The sequence below is a fragment of the Scyliorhinus torazame genome, chromosome 3 (genome assembly GCF_047496885.1).
Source record: "Scyliorhinus torazame isolate Kashiwa2021f chromosome 3, sScyTor2.1, whole genome shotgun sequence".
NCBI lineage: Eukaryota > Metazoa > Chordata > Chondrichthyes > Carcharhiniformes > Scyliorhinidae > Scyliorhinus > Scyliorhinus torazame.
The window spans coordinates 279,512,727-279,529,859 of NC_092709.1; the positions used below are offsets into that span (position 1 = coordinate 279,512,727).

Sequence of the window (17,133 nt, forward strand, 5' to 3'; positions counted from 1 at the left end):
GGAGGGCGGAAAGGAGCTTTCGGTACTTGGGGATCCAGGTAGCTAGGAGCTGGGGGGCCCTGCACAAACTTAACGCGGCTGGTGGAGCAGATGGAGGAGGACTTCAAACGATGGGACATGTTGCCACTCTCGCTGGCGGGCAGAGTACAGTCGATTAAAATGGTGGTCCTCCCGAGGTTTCTTTTTGTAATCCAGTGCCTTCCAATTGTGATCACCAAGGCCTTTTTTAAGAGGGTAGGCAGGAGCATTATGGGTTTTGTGTGGGCGAATAAGACCCCGAGGCTAAGGAGGGGGTTTCTGGAGCGTAGTAGAGATAGAGGAGGGCTGGCATTGCCGAACCTGGGTGGCTACTACTGGGCAGCCAATGTGGCGATGATCCGTAAGTGGGTGATGGAGGGAGAGGGGGCGGCATGGAAGATGTTGGAGATGGCGTCCTGCAAAGGAACGAGCCTGGGGGCGCTGGTGACGGCACCGCTGCCGCTCTCGCCGACAAGAGGAGGAGCTGGGGGAGGAGATTGAAGAGGGTTTGTGGGCTGATGCCCTGAGTAGGGTCAATTCTTCTTCCTCGTGTGCCAGGCTTAACCTGATACAGTTCAAGGTTATTCACAGAGCGCATATGACGGGGGCGAGGCTGAGTAGGTTCTTTGAGGTGGAGGACAGATGTGGGAGGTGCTCAGGAAGCCCGGTGAACCATGCCCATATGTTTTGGTCATGCCCTGCACTGGATGGGTTCTGGAGGGGAGTGGCGAGAACAGTATCTAAGGTGGTGAAAGTCCAGGACAAGCCAAGTTGGGGGCTAGCTCTATTTGGAGTGGCGGACGAGCCGGGAGTGCAGGAGGCGAAAGAGGCCGGCATTCTGGCCTTTGCGTCCCTGGTAGCCCGGCGAAGGATCTTGTTAATGTGGAAAGATGCGAAGCCCCCCAGTGGGGGGGGGGGGGGGGGGGGGGGGGGGTGTTTGTATGGTTTAAAAGTTTGTTGAAAAATTCTTAATAAACATATTTTTTAAAAAAGTAGTACATCCAGGAACCCAGGAGCTGTCTGGGCGGCAGCTGTTTTCTGGGCCTGGGCTGCCCTCCGACCGTCCAGCCCATCGGCTGTTCCAAACTTCACCTGCTGTACCGGCTCGGCTGTGGGGTGCGCACCAGACCGTGACCCGGGAGCCTCATCACCTATCTGCCCAACCGAGGTGAGTGTCTCTGCGATGGTGGACGGTGTGGGAGACAGCAGTGCCGCTAGCTCGAGGTCATTGTCCGTTAGGAAGTCTGGTGTGTACTGGTCCCCTTCATGGCCCGGCGCAAGGTGCATGCAGCCCATGTCATGTTGCCCTTCAGGTGAATCCGTGGACTGTCTGGCCATTCTCTGTGCGTCATCGTCACTGTCCGTCCTGTGCCCCTCAGTATTGTCTCTGTCCGTCGTATGTGCGTCCCCGTCCAGCGTCCCAGACTGAGAGGATGGCCCTCCTGTCCGACCGACTGCCACCCTCTGGCGTGCGTTCCTGGGTGCGCTTGAGGTTGGAGATGGTCGGCTGTGTCTTGGCCGAGACGGCCCTGGACGTTCGGCGGCTGGCCCTGGGGAACACAACGATACGAGGTTCATTAGACACGCTGGGCCGGGTGTATGGTGGTGGTGGGGGCAGTGTGTGAGGGGATCGGGGGTGCAGTGGCCAGAGTGTGAGGAGGGGGGGAGGGGATCGAGGCTGCAGTGGCCAGAGTGTGATGGGGGCGATGACGGGTTGGGGGTGGGGGGGGGAGTGAGGACATGCAGGGTTGTCTCACTTGCTTCTGCGCCTCCGAGCTGGCATGTCGCGACCTCCCGGGTGGCAGATCCCCCAGCGAGGTCCAGGGTCCTCTGCTCGTGAACATTTAGGGGGTGCAGCACAGGAGAAGCCCCTCTGGTTCTCATACGTTCACGTTGGTTGTGAGCTGTCTTGTCCTTTGGGGGGGGGGGGGGGGGGGGGGGGGGCCCAAGTGAGGTCGTGCAGCTTCTTCCGACACTGCTCCCCGGACCAAGGGGTGTGCCCCACAGCACTCACAGCGGTGCCGACTTCACGCCAACTACGCCTCACCGTGCTGGATGGCTGGCGATGCCCGCGTCTTGGGAAGAGGGTGGCCCTTCGGTTTTCTACCTCATCGAGGAGGGTGTCCAGGTCCGTGTCCCGGAACCTCGGTGCGGCTCGTCGGGGCTCAGCCATCTCTCCTCCTCCAGGGTCCTTCCGTGCGTGGATCGCGCCATTTATGGCTCAGCGCCGCGTCATTCGGGCGTCGCGCGCTTATGACGCTGCTTTTGCGCCACGCCCCCCCCCCCCCCCCGAGTTCCTCGCGGCCCCACTCCTAGCCCATTTTCGGGCCTTGAATCGATCGCGATCGGGGCCGTTTCGCGCCATCGTGAAACTCGACGGCGTTCACGACGGCGTGGGCACTTAGTCGCGGGAGCGGAGAATTGCGCCCATAGTTTCCCAAACAGAGAATCCGGAATGGAGAATCCTTTAACATAGGCCAAAATTTCACTTCAGGGCCACTTCTTGCTTCAGCTGCAATGTTGAGGTTGGTGGGAGGAGATAATGATGTGTGAGTAGCCTAGCAGGTTAGCCTGCTCAGAGCTTGGAAGGGAAGGGAAATGAATGCCTCCCTCACAGGCCCCTTTCCTGCACATGCCCCTGGCATCTCAACAAAGTCCCCCCCCACCCCATCCCGATGCCTCCTGTCCTGCCCCATCAAAAGACGCTGGTTCTTCTACTGGGGCTGCCGGTAGTTCCTACTGCCACTGGTGGCACTGGCACTATAGAGTTGACAGTCATTGAGATTGATTGCCAGCTCTTGGAGATGAGAGTGTGGGCAATGAAATTGCTGCGGGCAGCTGTGATTGGTATACCCTGCTGACTCTGGATCTGGTGTAGGGAGAAACCCCCACCCTTTAAATTCTGCCCATAATCTCTTTCCCTTTCAATTTTATTCCTCTAGAACAGAATTTGCCTGCATTTTATTGAATTTTGCTTTTAATAATTTGTGAATCTGTACTTGGATATCACCTATATCAGTAGTTCAGTTCCTTTACCCTATTCAGTTTCCCTTCACTATATTGAAATTTACATGCTCATTCTGCAAGTTTATTAACGTCCTATATATTCTCACACGACTCCTCAGTATTGACTATGACTCCTCCAATTTGATTATTCTTTACTATTCTAAATTTTCTTATTTCATATTTGAGTAAAGAGTAATATTCCATTATCTGTCCTCCCACCTTCTTGTATTCCTTAGTAAGAACAGTCTTTATATAATAGATTACCTCAAAATATTTTGTACAGAACCGAATTGCAGGAAAGTGAAGCACTCATATTTTTAGAAACAATTTTCTACATTTATAGGGTCCTAGTAACACCACAATTGTATTATGTCAGTTAAGTTCCAGTAATTGGCTTCCTAAGATTGACAGTAAACATTGCAAATTTTGTAAAAAAAAAAAGAAATAATTCAGAAATGCTGAAGAGGTCCCAACTATTTGATTTTTAAATTATTTGTAAATTATCTGAAGTTTTCCAACTAGTAAAATCCAGAGTCCAAAACTAAAAGCCAATAGCAAAACTGGATGTAAACTCTTACCTTCTTGTCTTTATCCTCTTCAATTTTCAAGAAATCTTTCATTTGCTTTTGCAATTCATCAATAGCTTGCTGCATGTCGTGGCTCCTGGTGCGAAGCCTCTTAATTTCTTGTTCCTTCACCCCAAGCTGTGTCTGAGCTGCATCACGCTCACTTTTTGCGAGCAGGTTCTCCTTCCGAGCCTGTGCAACTTCACCAGATGCCTTCTCTTGTTCTTTCAACAAGTCATTTATTCTAGAAGTTAATCGATTTGACTCTGCTTCTGAAGAAACCTTTAATTTCTCATACTCCGATTTTGGAACCATCGCCTCTTGAATAGCAGCCTTTTCTGTAGCCAGGTTGCCTCGTAATATGTTCAGCTCTATTTCTTTCTGCTCAAGCCCTTGCTCCATCTGGTGCATTTTGCTATTATAAGTTTTTATGGTACTTTCAAGAGACATAATAATTTGGGTATGTTCGGAGAGAGATACAGAAGTCTGCTTTTGAACCTCAAGGTCTCTCTGAATCTTTGTGTTGTCTTGCTCGGCTCCCTTAAGCTTAATCTCCATTTCTGACAGCCTTTCTTTCAATTCATCGACTGACACATTTAGAACTTGTACTAGTTGTTCATGTTGTTCTTTATGGATATAATTTGAATTAACATGCTCAGAGGCCACTTCAACTCTTTTAGTCTTCAAGTCTTTTAACTCACGATGTGTTTCATTGTATTTCTGGGTGATTGCAGTGACTTGATTACTCAGGTCGTCGACTGTTTTGTTCAATTCTGCCACCATCTCTTGGAAGTAATTTTCCTGTTCATGGAAGGATGCTTGATGGTTCAGCTTTTCTTGTAGCATTTTCATTTCCTCTTGTGCTTCCTTATACTTCTCAATTAACAGTGCCTTCTCTTGGTTGATATTCTCAATCAGCAAGCTTTGAGATTTTTTTAACTCCTTACACTCTTCCTCAGACATACACTTGGCCAAGATTTTATCTTTGATTTCCAAGAGTTCCTCCATTTCTCTCAAGCTGTTACTAGCCCTCTCTTCATCTTCCAAAACTCTTTTAAGTCTTTGCTTCAGCTCTTCTATCTCATCTTCATAGGACTGAGTGAGCTCTTGCAAATTTGGTAAAGGCATATGTTCCTCCCTGCAGCACAAATCTTGCTGTACCTGTGCTCGCAGACTTGAAAGTTCTTTCAGTGCTTCTTCATGCTTGCTTTGTGTCTCTCGGAGTTTCTCTTCCAGACAATATCCATTCTCATTGGTTTCTCTTAATGTTTGCATGTTTTCCTTCGAGAATTCAGCCAGAAACCCCATCGCCAATGCATGTTGTGTTTCATGGCTATGCAAATCCTTTGCCTCTGCGTTACTGCTCCCGCATTCAAAGATCTCTGTTTGCAGTGAACTATTTGACAGATTTGAATTCATCTCCGCTCTTAGGTTTGTAAGTTCAGCTTCAGCATTTTTATACAATTCCTTCAGCTGGATGTAATCAGCTTCGAGGGTGCAATGGGAATCATCTGAATTGAGATTTAGGTCCAATGAAGTTTCGAGATTTTGTCTTGACTGCTCATCCTGTAGCAATATGCTTGTCACTTTGTCCTGTGCACGCTTTTCCTGTAATTGAAATCAAATTCAGTTAAGTAGCAATGTGTCAGTTTTAAAAGGTCACAAGTGCCACAAAAATATCTTTGGTGAATCTGATTTTGTGAAGGGCCGCGTGCAATTTGTGACTTTAGTACCCACAAAAGATGTGTTGCTTTTCATTGCAATTTACAATGGCCAACTGTGACCTCAATTAAGGAGGCCCAACAATGATCTAAGGATCTCTGTGGCCTGATTTTCATTTTCCCATGTCAGTTTAAATCTGGCGCAAAGGATATCACTTGGCAGGAGCGATGACAATAAACTGCCAAAGACAATTAAGTATTCATATATAACCAACCAGAATGTTCAAAAGCACTTACCACTTCAACTTATATTTTCAGGCAGGGAGGTAAATGATTCTGAATGTACGTATGAGCTAAAATGAAGACACGCAAACTTAAAATAAATTACAGGGATATCATAGCATAGTGGCTATGCCACTAGTAATCCAGAGGCCAGGACTAATGATCTGGAGGTATTAACAAATTCTTCTATATTACCCAAACATAAACTTTTACAATGTATCGTGGGGTGTTGTGGGAACTACTACATTTGGAGTGAGATTGGAGATTTTTCTCCCTCAAAATGAGAGTGGCTGCTCTTTTAAACATGTTCATATTTTAAGCATGCTTCACACCATATAGAATTGCATCAGTTACACAGCTTTTATTTATAAATATAATGCAAAATTGAGTCTGTTGGATTTGATGGACTCGTATTTGTCCTTTATGATTGGAGTAAGCGCATGTTTGCTTTACAGTAAGTTCTCACTTTAAGTGGTCTGCTTTCAAGTCATTTTGCTTTAATGTCATTCATTCTTTAGGGTTTAAAAATAAAAATTGGGTCTCCATTTTTGGTCTTGCGTCATTTGGGAGAGAGGGGGATGGGAGAGAGAAAGAGGGAGAGAGACCCTGCTACACAGAGCTTGTTTGAGTGTTTAGTTTTATCCAATTTAAATAGTACTTTTTGTTACATTTAGTGATTTATTTTATTTTGCAAGTGACTCCAGATACAAATAATTTGCACGGTGTGGTGGCTCAAGACAATAAACTAGAGACTTCCAGTAACAACAAAGGGAGTTTATTAACAGTGGGCAAAGGCAACTCTATATAGGCACAGAGCAATGATGGTTAGGTCTCCACTCTCCTGCTCCGAGGTCCACATTGTCCGGCCTCGCATTCTCTCTCTATTGGTCGGGGTTCACGTGCTCCAGAGTGATAGGGCCCGATCCAATCATGTGGACCACAAAGCCCGCTCCCTTAAGTCCCTCATTACATTTTACAAAGTAAGCAATACACAAATTCTATGTACAAGGTCAAGAGACAAGGGACAATAGTTCATCACAGAGTCAATCTGTCCGGGGGCCTTCGAGTCCTACTGGACCTCCTTAGTCTCCCAGCTGGCTCCATCGTCGCAAAGGTAGTCCTCTTCTGAAGGGCTGCTCGCCTCGCCATCTCGCTCCTGGACTGCTGGTGGGGCTGATTCTGAAATTTCCGTCTCCCTCTGCTCTGAAACCACCACAGGAGCTGTTGGCCCATCTGCTCTGGAATGAGCGTTACCATTCCCCCAGGCTCCTCCTGTGGTTGACATGCTTCCGCAGAGACCCACCATTGACATTTACCACATACAGTATGGCTCCAGATTGGGACACAATCCAACCGGCTAGCCGAAGTGGGCCCGAGGTGAAAGTTTGAACTAGACGGTCACCCACATGGAATGATTTGTCACCCTTGTGGGAAGTATGTTAATTTTTCTGGGAGACCTGACATACCGCCATCCTCCCCCACCAAATTTGGAACCATCAAGTCCAAATGAGGCTACGGCCCATACGCAATTCAACCCACATGACCCCCGTGGTGGTTTTGGGGGGGGGGGGGGGGTCGCGTTGTAGGACACTAAGAATTTGGCCAGCCGATCTGATTGCTTCCTCATCGCATTAATAAAAGTCTGTACAACCCTTTACGCCAACCCATTGGATGCAGGGTGATATGGGGCCATCTTGGTGTGCCAAATTCAGTTTTTCTGAATGAAGTGTTGGAAACTATCCTCAGTAAAAGGGGTGTAATTATCGGACACAATAGCTTCTGGCCAACCGTGTATGGCGAATGCCCAGTGTAAGGCATCCCCAGTAGCCGCCGAGGTTGTATCTCCCATCTCTTGTTTGGATAGCCAGTTAGAATGAGACAAGAAACACCTTGCCAAAGAAAGCACCTGAATAATCGACGTACAATCTGGTCAATGGGTGACCCAGCCACCACTCCTAAGGGTGGAGAGTGACCGATGGAGATAGCGATTGTGAGTCTGGCATGGATGCATTGCTGTACCACTTCTTCAATAGTTTTATCAATTCCTGACTACTTGATATAACTGCAAGTCAGCATCTTTATTTTTGTTTGGTACGATGGGCACAGTGTAATTCTAAAGAGGTTCCCTCGCTGTGTGCTCTTGTATTCTGCTGAATTGATGCCCAGAAAGATTGGTTGAGGGAGCAAGATTTCAATGTCCTGCTTCTCTAGCTGTGGCTCATCCAACATTTTCCCACTCCACCAAGGAAATGGTGGAAATTATGGAACAGATTTGAATTTTGTGAAGTAATGATGTATTTCTGTGTAGGTGGTGCTTGAGTGCCAACTTCCATGTTTCTCTCCATTAATTCTCTATTATCTGACCTACCCCCTGTTATAACTCTGCATGGGACTAATCCAGCTGGAGATGATTGTTCCCTGGTGCTGATTGGGTTGTGAGTTAACCAGCACCAGTATAACAGGTCATCCCGAGCTGGATGAGTCCCATGCAGTGATATAACATCCCAATACTTTCTCAGTTTTAGTTTGAGCTGGAAACAAACATCGTAGAAAGGATGTAGATGTATCTGTAGGAATTTGTCAGAGTAAAGTACCACAGGATGGTATTTCTTGAAGTATGCTTAGCACAACCTTGGAAAAATAGTTTCTTGAGAGGCAGCACGATAGGCCTTGGCGTATTAAGTGGAATTTGTTATTGGAATGGTGTAATCTGGCATTTGGTCAGAAGATTAATTTGTCTTGTGATGTCATTAACATGTCACGTTTGAAATCCACTTAAACCAACTTAATCTAGAAATTTGTCATTGAACACATGCCAGCTCGGACTCTCTGCAATGCAGCAAATTCCCTTTAATAAGCAACCTTCAGTAACTGTTGGAGGATGTCCTGTGATGAAATAGGTATTGGCCCTGCCTCTACCTCAGAAGCTCTGGGTGCGATTTACTGACCGCGTCGCTCTCCCGCTTGTGTGATGCGGCCGTTAGATCGTGGGAGAGATCAAAATCGGGAACCGCACTGGGCACCGATCAGTCTGTGATCTAAACCACCGGCTCCTTTTGGCGAGATCAGGATCCCGCAGTGACGCGGCGAGAAACCAATGATCACCAATTAAAGCCAATCTCCATTCCATTAACGGGAATTGCCCCCTAAGTAGCGGCCTCCCGTGATCTAACCGCCTCCCCAGTAAGTGGTCACATAGGCGGCGATTAGTTCAATGATGGTTAGGTCTTGCCTCTCCAACTTCTGGGTCCACACTGCCCGGTCCTGCTTCCAAGGCCCCACGCTTTCGCTCTATTGGTTGGGATTCGCTTGCTCACATGTGATAGGCCCAGAGCCGGTCACATAGACCGTAAAGACTTCCCCGTTAAAGGGGCCGTGCTACCATATACAGTGTGGTATTTCAAATTACACATTGGTTGTCAGAAGGAACTTAATTCCAGCTTTTACATTGATTCCTATGGGAACCCATGATTTGACTAAGTTGTTACACTTTCAGAATTTTCAAGAATGCAACCGCAACTTCTAGCGAGGTCTTACTGTGTTACTCCTTCTGTGTTTTAACTGTTTTAATTGGTTTGGAAAATAAAATTCTCCAATTGCATCATTCTTTCCCTGATTGAGTTAGCCCAGTAAATTAATTTTGAACTCCTCGGCAAAGATAAAAAGCCAGGTTCTAACTTAATTCTCCTAGCCATTTGCTCCCTGCATCCCTATATACCAGACTTCCCTACACGCTTGCTCTCCACATCTCTAACAGACCATGATTCTTAGATACACATGCTTTCTTCCTTGCCTTGATTTCGGCTTGTTTGCTCTTGCCCTCGGCAACCACTACAATATTTCTGGCTTCCTCCTTCGCCAATGAGCACTATTACGAGGGATATGCTCCAATATTTCCATGTTAACAATTTCTCTTAGAATAAATTTCAATGATACAAAAGCAGATTTATTTTACTTTTTAAGCAATAATTATTCGCAGAGCATACAGAGGATGCCTCACATTTGTGAAGGTACAGATTTCAATATAGAACTGAATTAAACTATTGAGAAATAAATAGTAAAGATTCTCAGATTATCCAAAATACCTGCAATATATTCCACAGCTCTTTATTTTGCACTTCAAGAGAAGCAATTTGGGATTGCAATGCCATTATTTGCTTTGGTTCGTCTACAGTCAATGCCTCCATATTTTCACTTCCACTACCTAAGAGGCAATCAAATAAATCAATACATTCTTGAGCACCTATAAAGAGATTTTTGCTATGTTTGAAATGTGGAATGAAGGTCATCTGAATGTGAAGTTAAAATAAATACTTCAAATTCATTCATCTACTTGGAATGTGAACTGCAGTCAATAAATTTTATGTACATACACTGAGAATGGTCCAATTTCACAACATATGGTGCAAATTTATACGAGCAATGTATTGCAAACAGAGATATCAGTTAAAATAAACACAGCTGTTCTATAAGAAATGAAATAGAATTGGGAATGGGAGCACAATATCAACATTTGCAGATAGTCATGTTCTCTTTATCGTATTAACTATGGACAGGGTGGCAGGTGGCACAGTGGTTAGCACATTTGCCTATGGCGCTGAGGACCCGAGTTCGAATCCCGGCCCTGGGTCATTGGCCATGCGGAGTTTGCACATTCTCCCCAGGTCTGCGTGGGTTTCACCCCCACAACCCAAAGATGTGCAAGGTAGGTGGATTGGCCACGCTAAATTGCCCCTTAATTGGAAAAACAAAATTAGATATTCTCAATTTATTAAAAAAACTGTGGAGAGGACTGCATAATTGGCCTTTTCGAGTGGACCATTTTCCCAATGGTCCTGCCTGTTCATGATAATTAAAATATCCTTGTGACCTACCAGCTGAGATTTTTTGTGAACAGGGTTGTGGAAGCAAGAAATAGCCTTACAGATAATAGATGAGGGACAACAGAATGTTGAAGACAAAAGACTGAGAGGAGATCCAGACTTACCTTTTCGGAATTTTCTCATATGCGCGTGCTGGGAGCCAGAGGCGCATGCACCATCCGATATTTTGTAGAACTTAAAGCCCATGCAAAAAGTAATATGTGTGAAAACCCGAATAAGCTGAACGGGGTGGCATCATAATAAAGAAAGCGCCAGGCAGGTGACAGGAATAGGCCCCAGTGTATTGTTATTGTTGCGTTTGCTTTGTAAGAGGGGAAAAATTGTTGTTTGGGAAAAAATTTTCAATAAAACATTTATAAAAAAAAAAAAAAAAAAAAAAGGAATAGGCCCCAGAGGAGCAGAGAAAGAGTCGCCCAGCAGGAAAAGGACTACTTTATTCGTGTCACAAATAGGCTTACATTGAGTTACTGTGAAAGTCCCCTCGTCGCCACACTCTGGCGCATTATCAGGTACACAGAGGGAGAATTCAGAATGTCCAATTCACCTAAGAAGCACGGCTTTCGGGACTTGTGGGAGGAAACAGGAGCACCCAGAGAAAACCCACGGAGACATGGGAGAACATGCAGACTCTGCACAGACATTGACCCAAGCCGGGAATCGAACCTGGGTCCCTGGCGCTGCGAAGCAACAGTGCTTACCACTGTGCTACCATGCCGCCCATAAGTGGAGAGAGCTCAAGATAGGCCCTGGCAATCGAAGAAGGCTCAGGAGAGACCCTGTCTATCAAAAGCCCAGCCAGACATCTTATACCAATAATGGAGCCTATAATCTATTTATAAAATGGAACTGCTGCATTGGAAGGACATTATTTGCAATAGCAAAACAGTTTCACAATTATCAGAAGTAGCTGCATAATGTATAGTGACCTCATACTTTACCTATTGCATCAAATAGCACTTCTTCACTATTTCTACAGTCTTGCCTTTTAAGGTTATTTTGTTGTGCCTAAAATAAAATAAATTGACATAAAAGCGAATGAGCTTCAATTTCCAACATATGCCCTAAAGGCTTATTTCTGATTTGCAAATAGTTCCCCCCCCAAAAATTGTTATACTCCACTGCAAGCTGGTTATACGGTGTAGGCTCTCATCTAGTACAAAACCTGTCACATGACCACAGGAACAGAAATCAGATTTTGTAGCAGAGCACCAAGAAAACTGGTGCAGGATCGGACAGAGTCAGCATGGATTTATGAAGATTTATGATTTATGAAATCATGCTTGACAAATCTATGGAATTCTTCAAGGATGTGACTACTGGAATTAATGAAGGGGAGTCAATGGGTGTGGTGTATTTGGATTTTGGAAGGCTTTTGACAAAGTCCCACATAAAAGATTAGCATGTAAAATTAAACACATGGGATTGGGGTAGTGTATTGAGATGGATAGAAAACTGGTTGGCAGACAGGAAACAAAAGTAGGAATTAACGGATTGTTTTCAAATTGGCAGGCAGTGACTAGTGGGGTACCGCAGGGATCTGTGCTAGGACACCAGCTATTCACAATATATATTAATGATTTAGATTAGGGAACAAAATGTAATGGCTCCAAATTCGCAGATTACACAAAGTTGGGTGGGAGGGTGAGCTGTGAGGAGGATGCAGAGATCGTTCAGTGTGATTTGGACAAGTTGAGTGAGTGGGCAAATAAATGGCAGATGCAGTATAATTTGGATAAATGCGAGGTTAATCACTTTGGTGGCAAAAACAAGAAGGCAGACTTCCGGTTGCCGCTATGCCTAGGTAGGTCGCACGTTTGGCAGCTCCCGCCGGGAACGGACTTTTGGGCTCTCCAGAGGGGCCCCAACGGCAATTGTTCGACGGCTTCCAGTGTGGGAAGGTGACAGCAAGGTCCCCCCGACATTATATGGATTGGACCAGGAGTGGAGCGGTTAAAAAAGTGATCCTGGGGCAGCGAAAAGTGCGAGGGAGGAAAAGCAAGATGGCGGCGGGTGGAGACCAAGCAGCGTGGGCGCAGTGGTCGCAGGAGCAGCAGGAGTTTCTTAAACGCTGCTTTGAGGAGCTGAAGACAGAAATGCTGGCGCCAATGAAGGCGGCGATTGAGAAGCTTGTGGAGACCCAGAAGGCCCAAGGGGCGGCGATCCGGGAGGTGCGGCAAAAAGCCTCGGAGAACGAGGATGAGATCTTGGGCCTGACGGTGAAGGTTGAGGCGCTGCACAAGAGGTTGGCGGAAAAATTCGAGGACCTGGAGAATAGGTCGAGGAGGAAGAATCTTCGGATTCTGGGTCTCCCTGAAGGAGTGGAGGGGTCCGATGCCGGGGCATACATGAGCACGATGCTCAATTCGCTGATGGGCGCGGGAGCTTTCCCGAGGCCTATGGAGCAGGATGGGGTTCATCGGGTCCTGGCAAGGAGACCCAAAGCCAATGAGCCGCCAAGGGCTGTAGTGGGGAGGTTCCACCTCTTTGTGGACAGAGAGTGTGTCCTGAGATGGGACAAAAAAGAGCGGAGCAGCAGGTGGGAGAACACGGAGATCCGAATTTACCAGGACTGGAGTGCGGAGGTGGCTAAGAAGAGAGCTGGTTTCAATCGGGCTAAGACGGTGCTCCATCGGAAGGGGGTGAAGTTCGGGATGCTGCAGCCAGCGCGATTGTGGGTCACGTTCCAAAATCGGCACCACTATTTTGAAACGCCCGATGAGGCATGGAACTTTATACAAACTGAAAAGTTGGACTCAAATTGAGGGTTTGTCGTGGGGGGATGTTTACTGTGTTTATTACATTTGGGGAATGTTCTCTTGGTTTGAGTTTGGTGGGGATGGGTGAATGGATTTGATATGGGGGCTGTGTGAGAGTGTGGGCGTCGGTTTTGGAGGGGCAGGCCCCCACGGAGGAGGAGGGGGAGTGGAGGCCCGGGGATGGGGAGTTGGGTAAGGCCGCAAAAAGGAGCTGCGCCAGAGGGGGCGGGGCCGGCTCAGGAAAGCGCGGGCTTTTTCCCGCGTTAGGGAAGGATGGGGGTGGGGCCGGGGGGGGGGCGTGCTGGAGAGGAGCGCACACTGACTGCCAAGGGGAGGGGGGATTCTCACACTGGGAGGTCGATGGAATGGTGGGAGAGGCCGGGGTCAGCAGGAGTCAGCTGACTTACAGGAGTGTCATGTGGGGAGCAAAATGGCTAGATGTTGATCTAGCGGGGGGGAGGGGGGAGGGGGGGAACAGGGTTGCTGCTGCATTGGCCAAAGAGGAGCTGGAAGTAGGAGAGGTAGTCAGGGCGGGGGTCCACCGCCTGGGGGACTGGAGGGTGCGGGAGGCGCGGGCACGTGGCTGGCCTAGAAAAGGAGATGACTAGTCGGGGGGGGGGGGGGGGGGGGGAGAGTAGCCCCCCAATCCGGCTGATAACTTGGAATGTGAGGGGCCTGAACGGGCCGGTCAAGAGGGCACGGGTGTTCGCGCACTTGAAGGCAGACGTGGTTATGCTCCAGGAGACACATCGGAGGGTGGCAGATCAGGTTAGGCTGAGAAAGGGATGGGTAGGGCAGGTCTTTCATTCAGGGCTGGATGCGAAGAACAGAGGGGTTGCAATACTGGTGGGGAAACGGGTGTCGTTTGAGGCACTGAATATTGCAGTTGTTAATGGAGGTCGATATGTGATGGTGAGCGGTAGGTTGCAGGGGGTGCGGGTGGTACTGGTGAATGTATATGCCCCGAACTGGGATGATGCCGGATTTATGAAACGCATTCTGGGTCGGATTCCAGATCTGGGGGTAGGAAGCTTGATAATGGGGGGGGGGGGGGGGGGGGTGACTTCAACACGGTGCTGGACCCAGCACTGGACCGTTCTAGGTCCAGGACGGGTAAGAGGCCGGCTGGTGCCAAGGTGCTCAGGGGGTTTATGGACCAGATGGGGGGAGTGGATTCATGGGGGTTTGTCAGGCCGCTTGGCCAGGGAATTTTCCTTCTTTTCCCACGTCCATAGAGCCTACTCCCGGTTAGAATTTTTCATTTTGAGTAGGGCGCTAATCCCGAAAGTGGAGGGAACGGAATATTCGGCCATAGCCATCTCGGACCACACCCCGCATTGGGTGGAGCTGGAGTTGGGGGAGGAGAGGGACCAGCGCCCGCTGTGGCGCCTTGATGTGGGACTATTGGCGGATGAGGGTGTGTGCGGGCAGGTGCGGGGGTGCATTGAAAGATATTTGGAGGCCAACGACAACGGGGAGGTGCAGGTGGGGGGTAGTCTGGGAGGCGCTGAAGGCGGTGGTCAGGGGAGAGCTAATCTCCATTAGGGCCCACAGGGAGAAGAGGGAGGGGAGGGTGAGGGAGAGGTTGGTGGGGGAGATTTTAAGGGTGGCAGGAGGTATGCAGAGGCCCCCGAGGAGGGGCTACTCAGGGAGCGATGGAATCTCCAGACGGAGTTCGACATGTTGACCACGGGGAAAGCAGAGGCACTGTGGTGGAAAGCTCAGGGGGCGACGTATGAGTATGGGGAGAAGGCGAGTCGGATGCTGGCACATCAGCTTCATAAGAGGGAGGCAGCGAGGGAGATTGGTGGAGTTAAGGATAATGGGGGGGGGAATACGGTGCGGAGTGCGGTGAGAGCAAACAAAGTATTTAGAGACTTCTATGGGGATCTGTACAGGTCTGAGCCCCCAGCGGGGGAGGAGGGGGATGCGACGATTCCTGGATCAGCTGAAGTTCCCGAGGGTGGAGGAGGAGGATGGCTGGTTTGGGGGCGCCAATTGGGCTGGAGGAGCTGGTTAAAGGATTGGGGAGCATGCAGGCGGGGAAGGCCCCGGCGCTGGATGGGTTCCCGGTTGAATTCTACAGGAAATACGTGGACCTGCTGGGCCCGTTGCTAGTGAGGACTTTCAATAAGGCGAGGGAGGGGGAGACCTTGCCCCCGACAATGTCTAGGGCGCTGATTTCTTTGATCCTGAAGCGGGACAAGGATCCACTGCATTGTGAGTCGTATAGACCGATCTCGCTCCTCAATGTTTACGCTAAGTTGCTGGCGAAGGTGCTGGCTACGAGGATTGAGGACTGTGTCCCGGGGGTGATTCATGAGGACCAGACGGGATTTGTGAAGGGGAGGCAATTAAATGCAAATGTGCGGATGCTCCTCAATGTGATTATAATGCCCCCGGTGGAGAGGGAAGCGGAGGTAGTGGCAGCTATGGAGAAGGCCTTTGACCGGGTGGAGTGGGAGTATCTTTGGGAAGCGTTGTGGAGGTTTGGGTTCGGGGAGGGGTTCATCAGTTGGGTCAAGCTGCTATATAGAGCCCCGGTGGCGAGTGTGGCTGCGAATCGGCGGAGGTCGGAGTACTTTCGGCTATGGGTGCCCCCTATCCCCCTTGTTGTTTGCACTGGCAATTGAGCCTCTGGCCATGGCACTGAGGGAGTCCAAGAAATGGAGGGGACTGGTCCGGGGGGCGGGGGGGGGGGGGGGGGGGAGAAGAGGAACACCGGGTGTCGTTGTATGCTGACGACCTGTTGCTGTATGTGGCAGATCCAGTGGAGGGGATGGCGTAGGTCATACGGATCCGAAGGGAGTTTGGGGAATTTCGGGGTATAAACTCAACATAGGGAAGAGTGAGCTCTTTGTGGTGCATTCAGGAGACCAGGGAAGGGGGATAGACGAGCTACCGCTGAAGAGAGTGGAAAGGAGCTTTCGGTATCTAGGGATCCAAGTAGCTAGGAGTTGGGGGGCCCTGCACAGGCTCAATTTGACACGGTTGGTGGAGCAGATGGAGGAGGATTTTAAAAGATGGGATGTGCTGCCACTCTCGCTAGCGGGCAGGGTGCAGTCGGTCAAAATGACGGTCCTCCCGAGGTTTCTCTTTGTGTTCCAGTGCCTTCCCATTATGATTCCCAAGGCCTTGTTCAAACGGGTAAGTAGGAGCATCATGGGTTTTGTGTGGGCGAATAAGACCCTGAGGGTGAAGAGTGTGTTTCTGGAGCGTAGCAGGGACAGGGGGGGGGGGGGGGGGGTGCTGGCGCTGCCGAATTTGTGCGGCTATTATTGGGCAGCCAATGTGGCGATGATCCGTAAGTGGGTAATGGAGGGAGAGGGGGCAGCGTGGAAGAGGTTAGAGATGGCGTCCTGTGTGGGCACGAGCCTGAGGGCGCTGGTGATGGCACCGCTACCGCTCTCGCCGACAAGGTACACCACGAGTCCGGTGGTGGCGGCGACGCTGAAGATCTGGGGGCAGTGTAGGCGACACAGGGGCGAGGTGGGAGCCTTGGTTTGGTCCCCGATTCGGGAGAATCATCGGTTCGTCCCGGGAAGGATGGATGGGGGGTTTCGGAGCTGGCATCGGGCAAGGATTAGAAGAATGGGGGACCTGTTCTTCGATGTGACGTTTGCGAGCCTAGGGGCGCTGGAGGAGAGGTTTGGGCTACCCCCGGGAAACGCTTTCAGGTACATGCAAGTGAGAGCGTTTGTGAGGCGGCAGGTATTGGAATTCCCGCTGCTCCCGGCACAGGGGATTCAGGACAGGGTGATTTCGGGTGTATGGGTTGGAGAAGGCAAAGTTTCGGCGATTTACCAGGAGCTGAAGGAAGAGGAGGCCTCGGTAGAGGAGTTAAAGGGCAAGTGGGAGGAGGAGCTGGGGGAGGAGATAGATGAGGGTCTGTGGGCTGATGCCCTGAGTAGGGTTAATTCTTCCTCCTCTTGCGCCAGGTGCAGCCAAATACAGTTCAAAG

General features: G+C 49.3%; 1 protein-coding gene across 6 annotated transcripts in view; it reads right to left on the bottom strand.

The window, feature by feature from the left end:
* rai14 (retinoic acid induced 14) overlaps window positions 1-17,133 on the bottom strand; it is a 379,848-nt gene that overhangs the window by 11,593 nt on the left and 351,122 nt on the right. For all 6 annotated transcript variants that reach the window (XM_072497306.1, XM_072497307.1, XM_072497310.1 and 3 more), the window contains 3 exons: window positions 11,355-11,421; window positions 9,619-9,737; window positions 3,603-5,198 (listed from right to left, as the gene is read on the bottom strand). In XM_072497306.1, coding sequence (XP_072353407.1) covers window positions 3,603-5,198; window positions 9,619-9,737; window positions 11,355-11,421 — 1,782 coding nt within the window. The remainder of the gene's footprint in view (window positions 1-3,602; window positions 5,199-9,618; window positions 9,738-11,354; window positions 11,422-17,133) is intronic.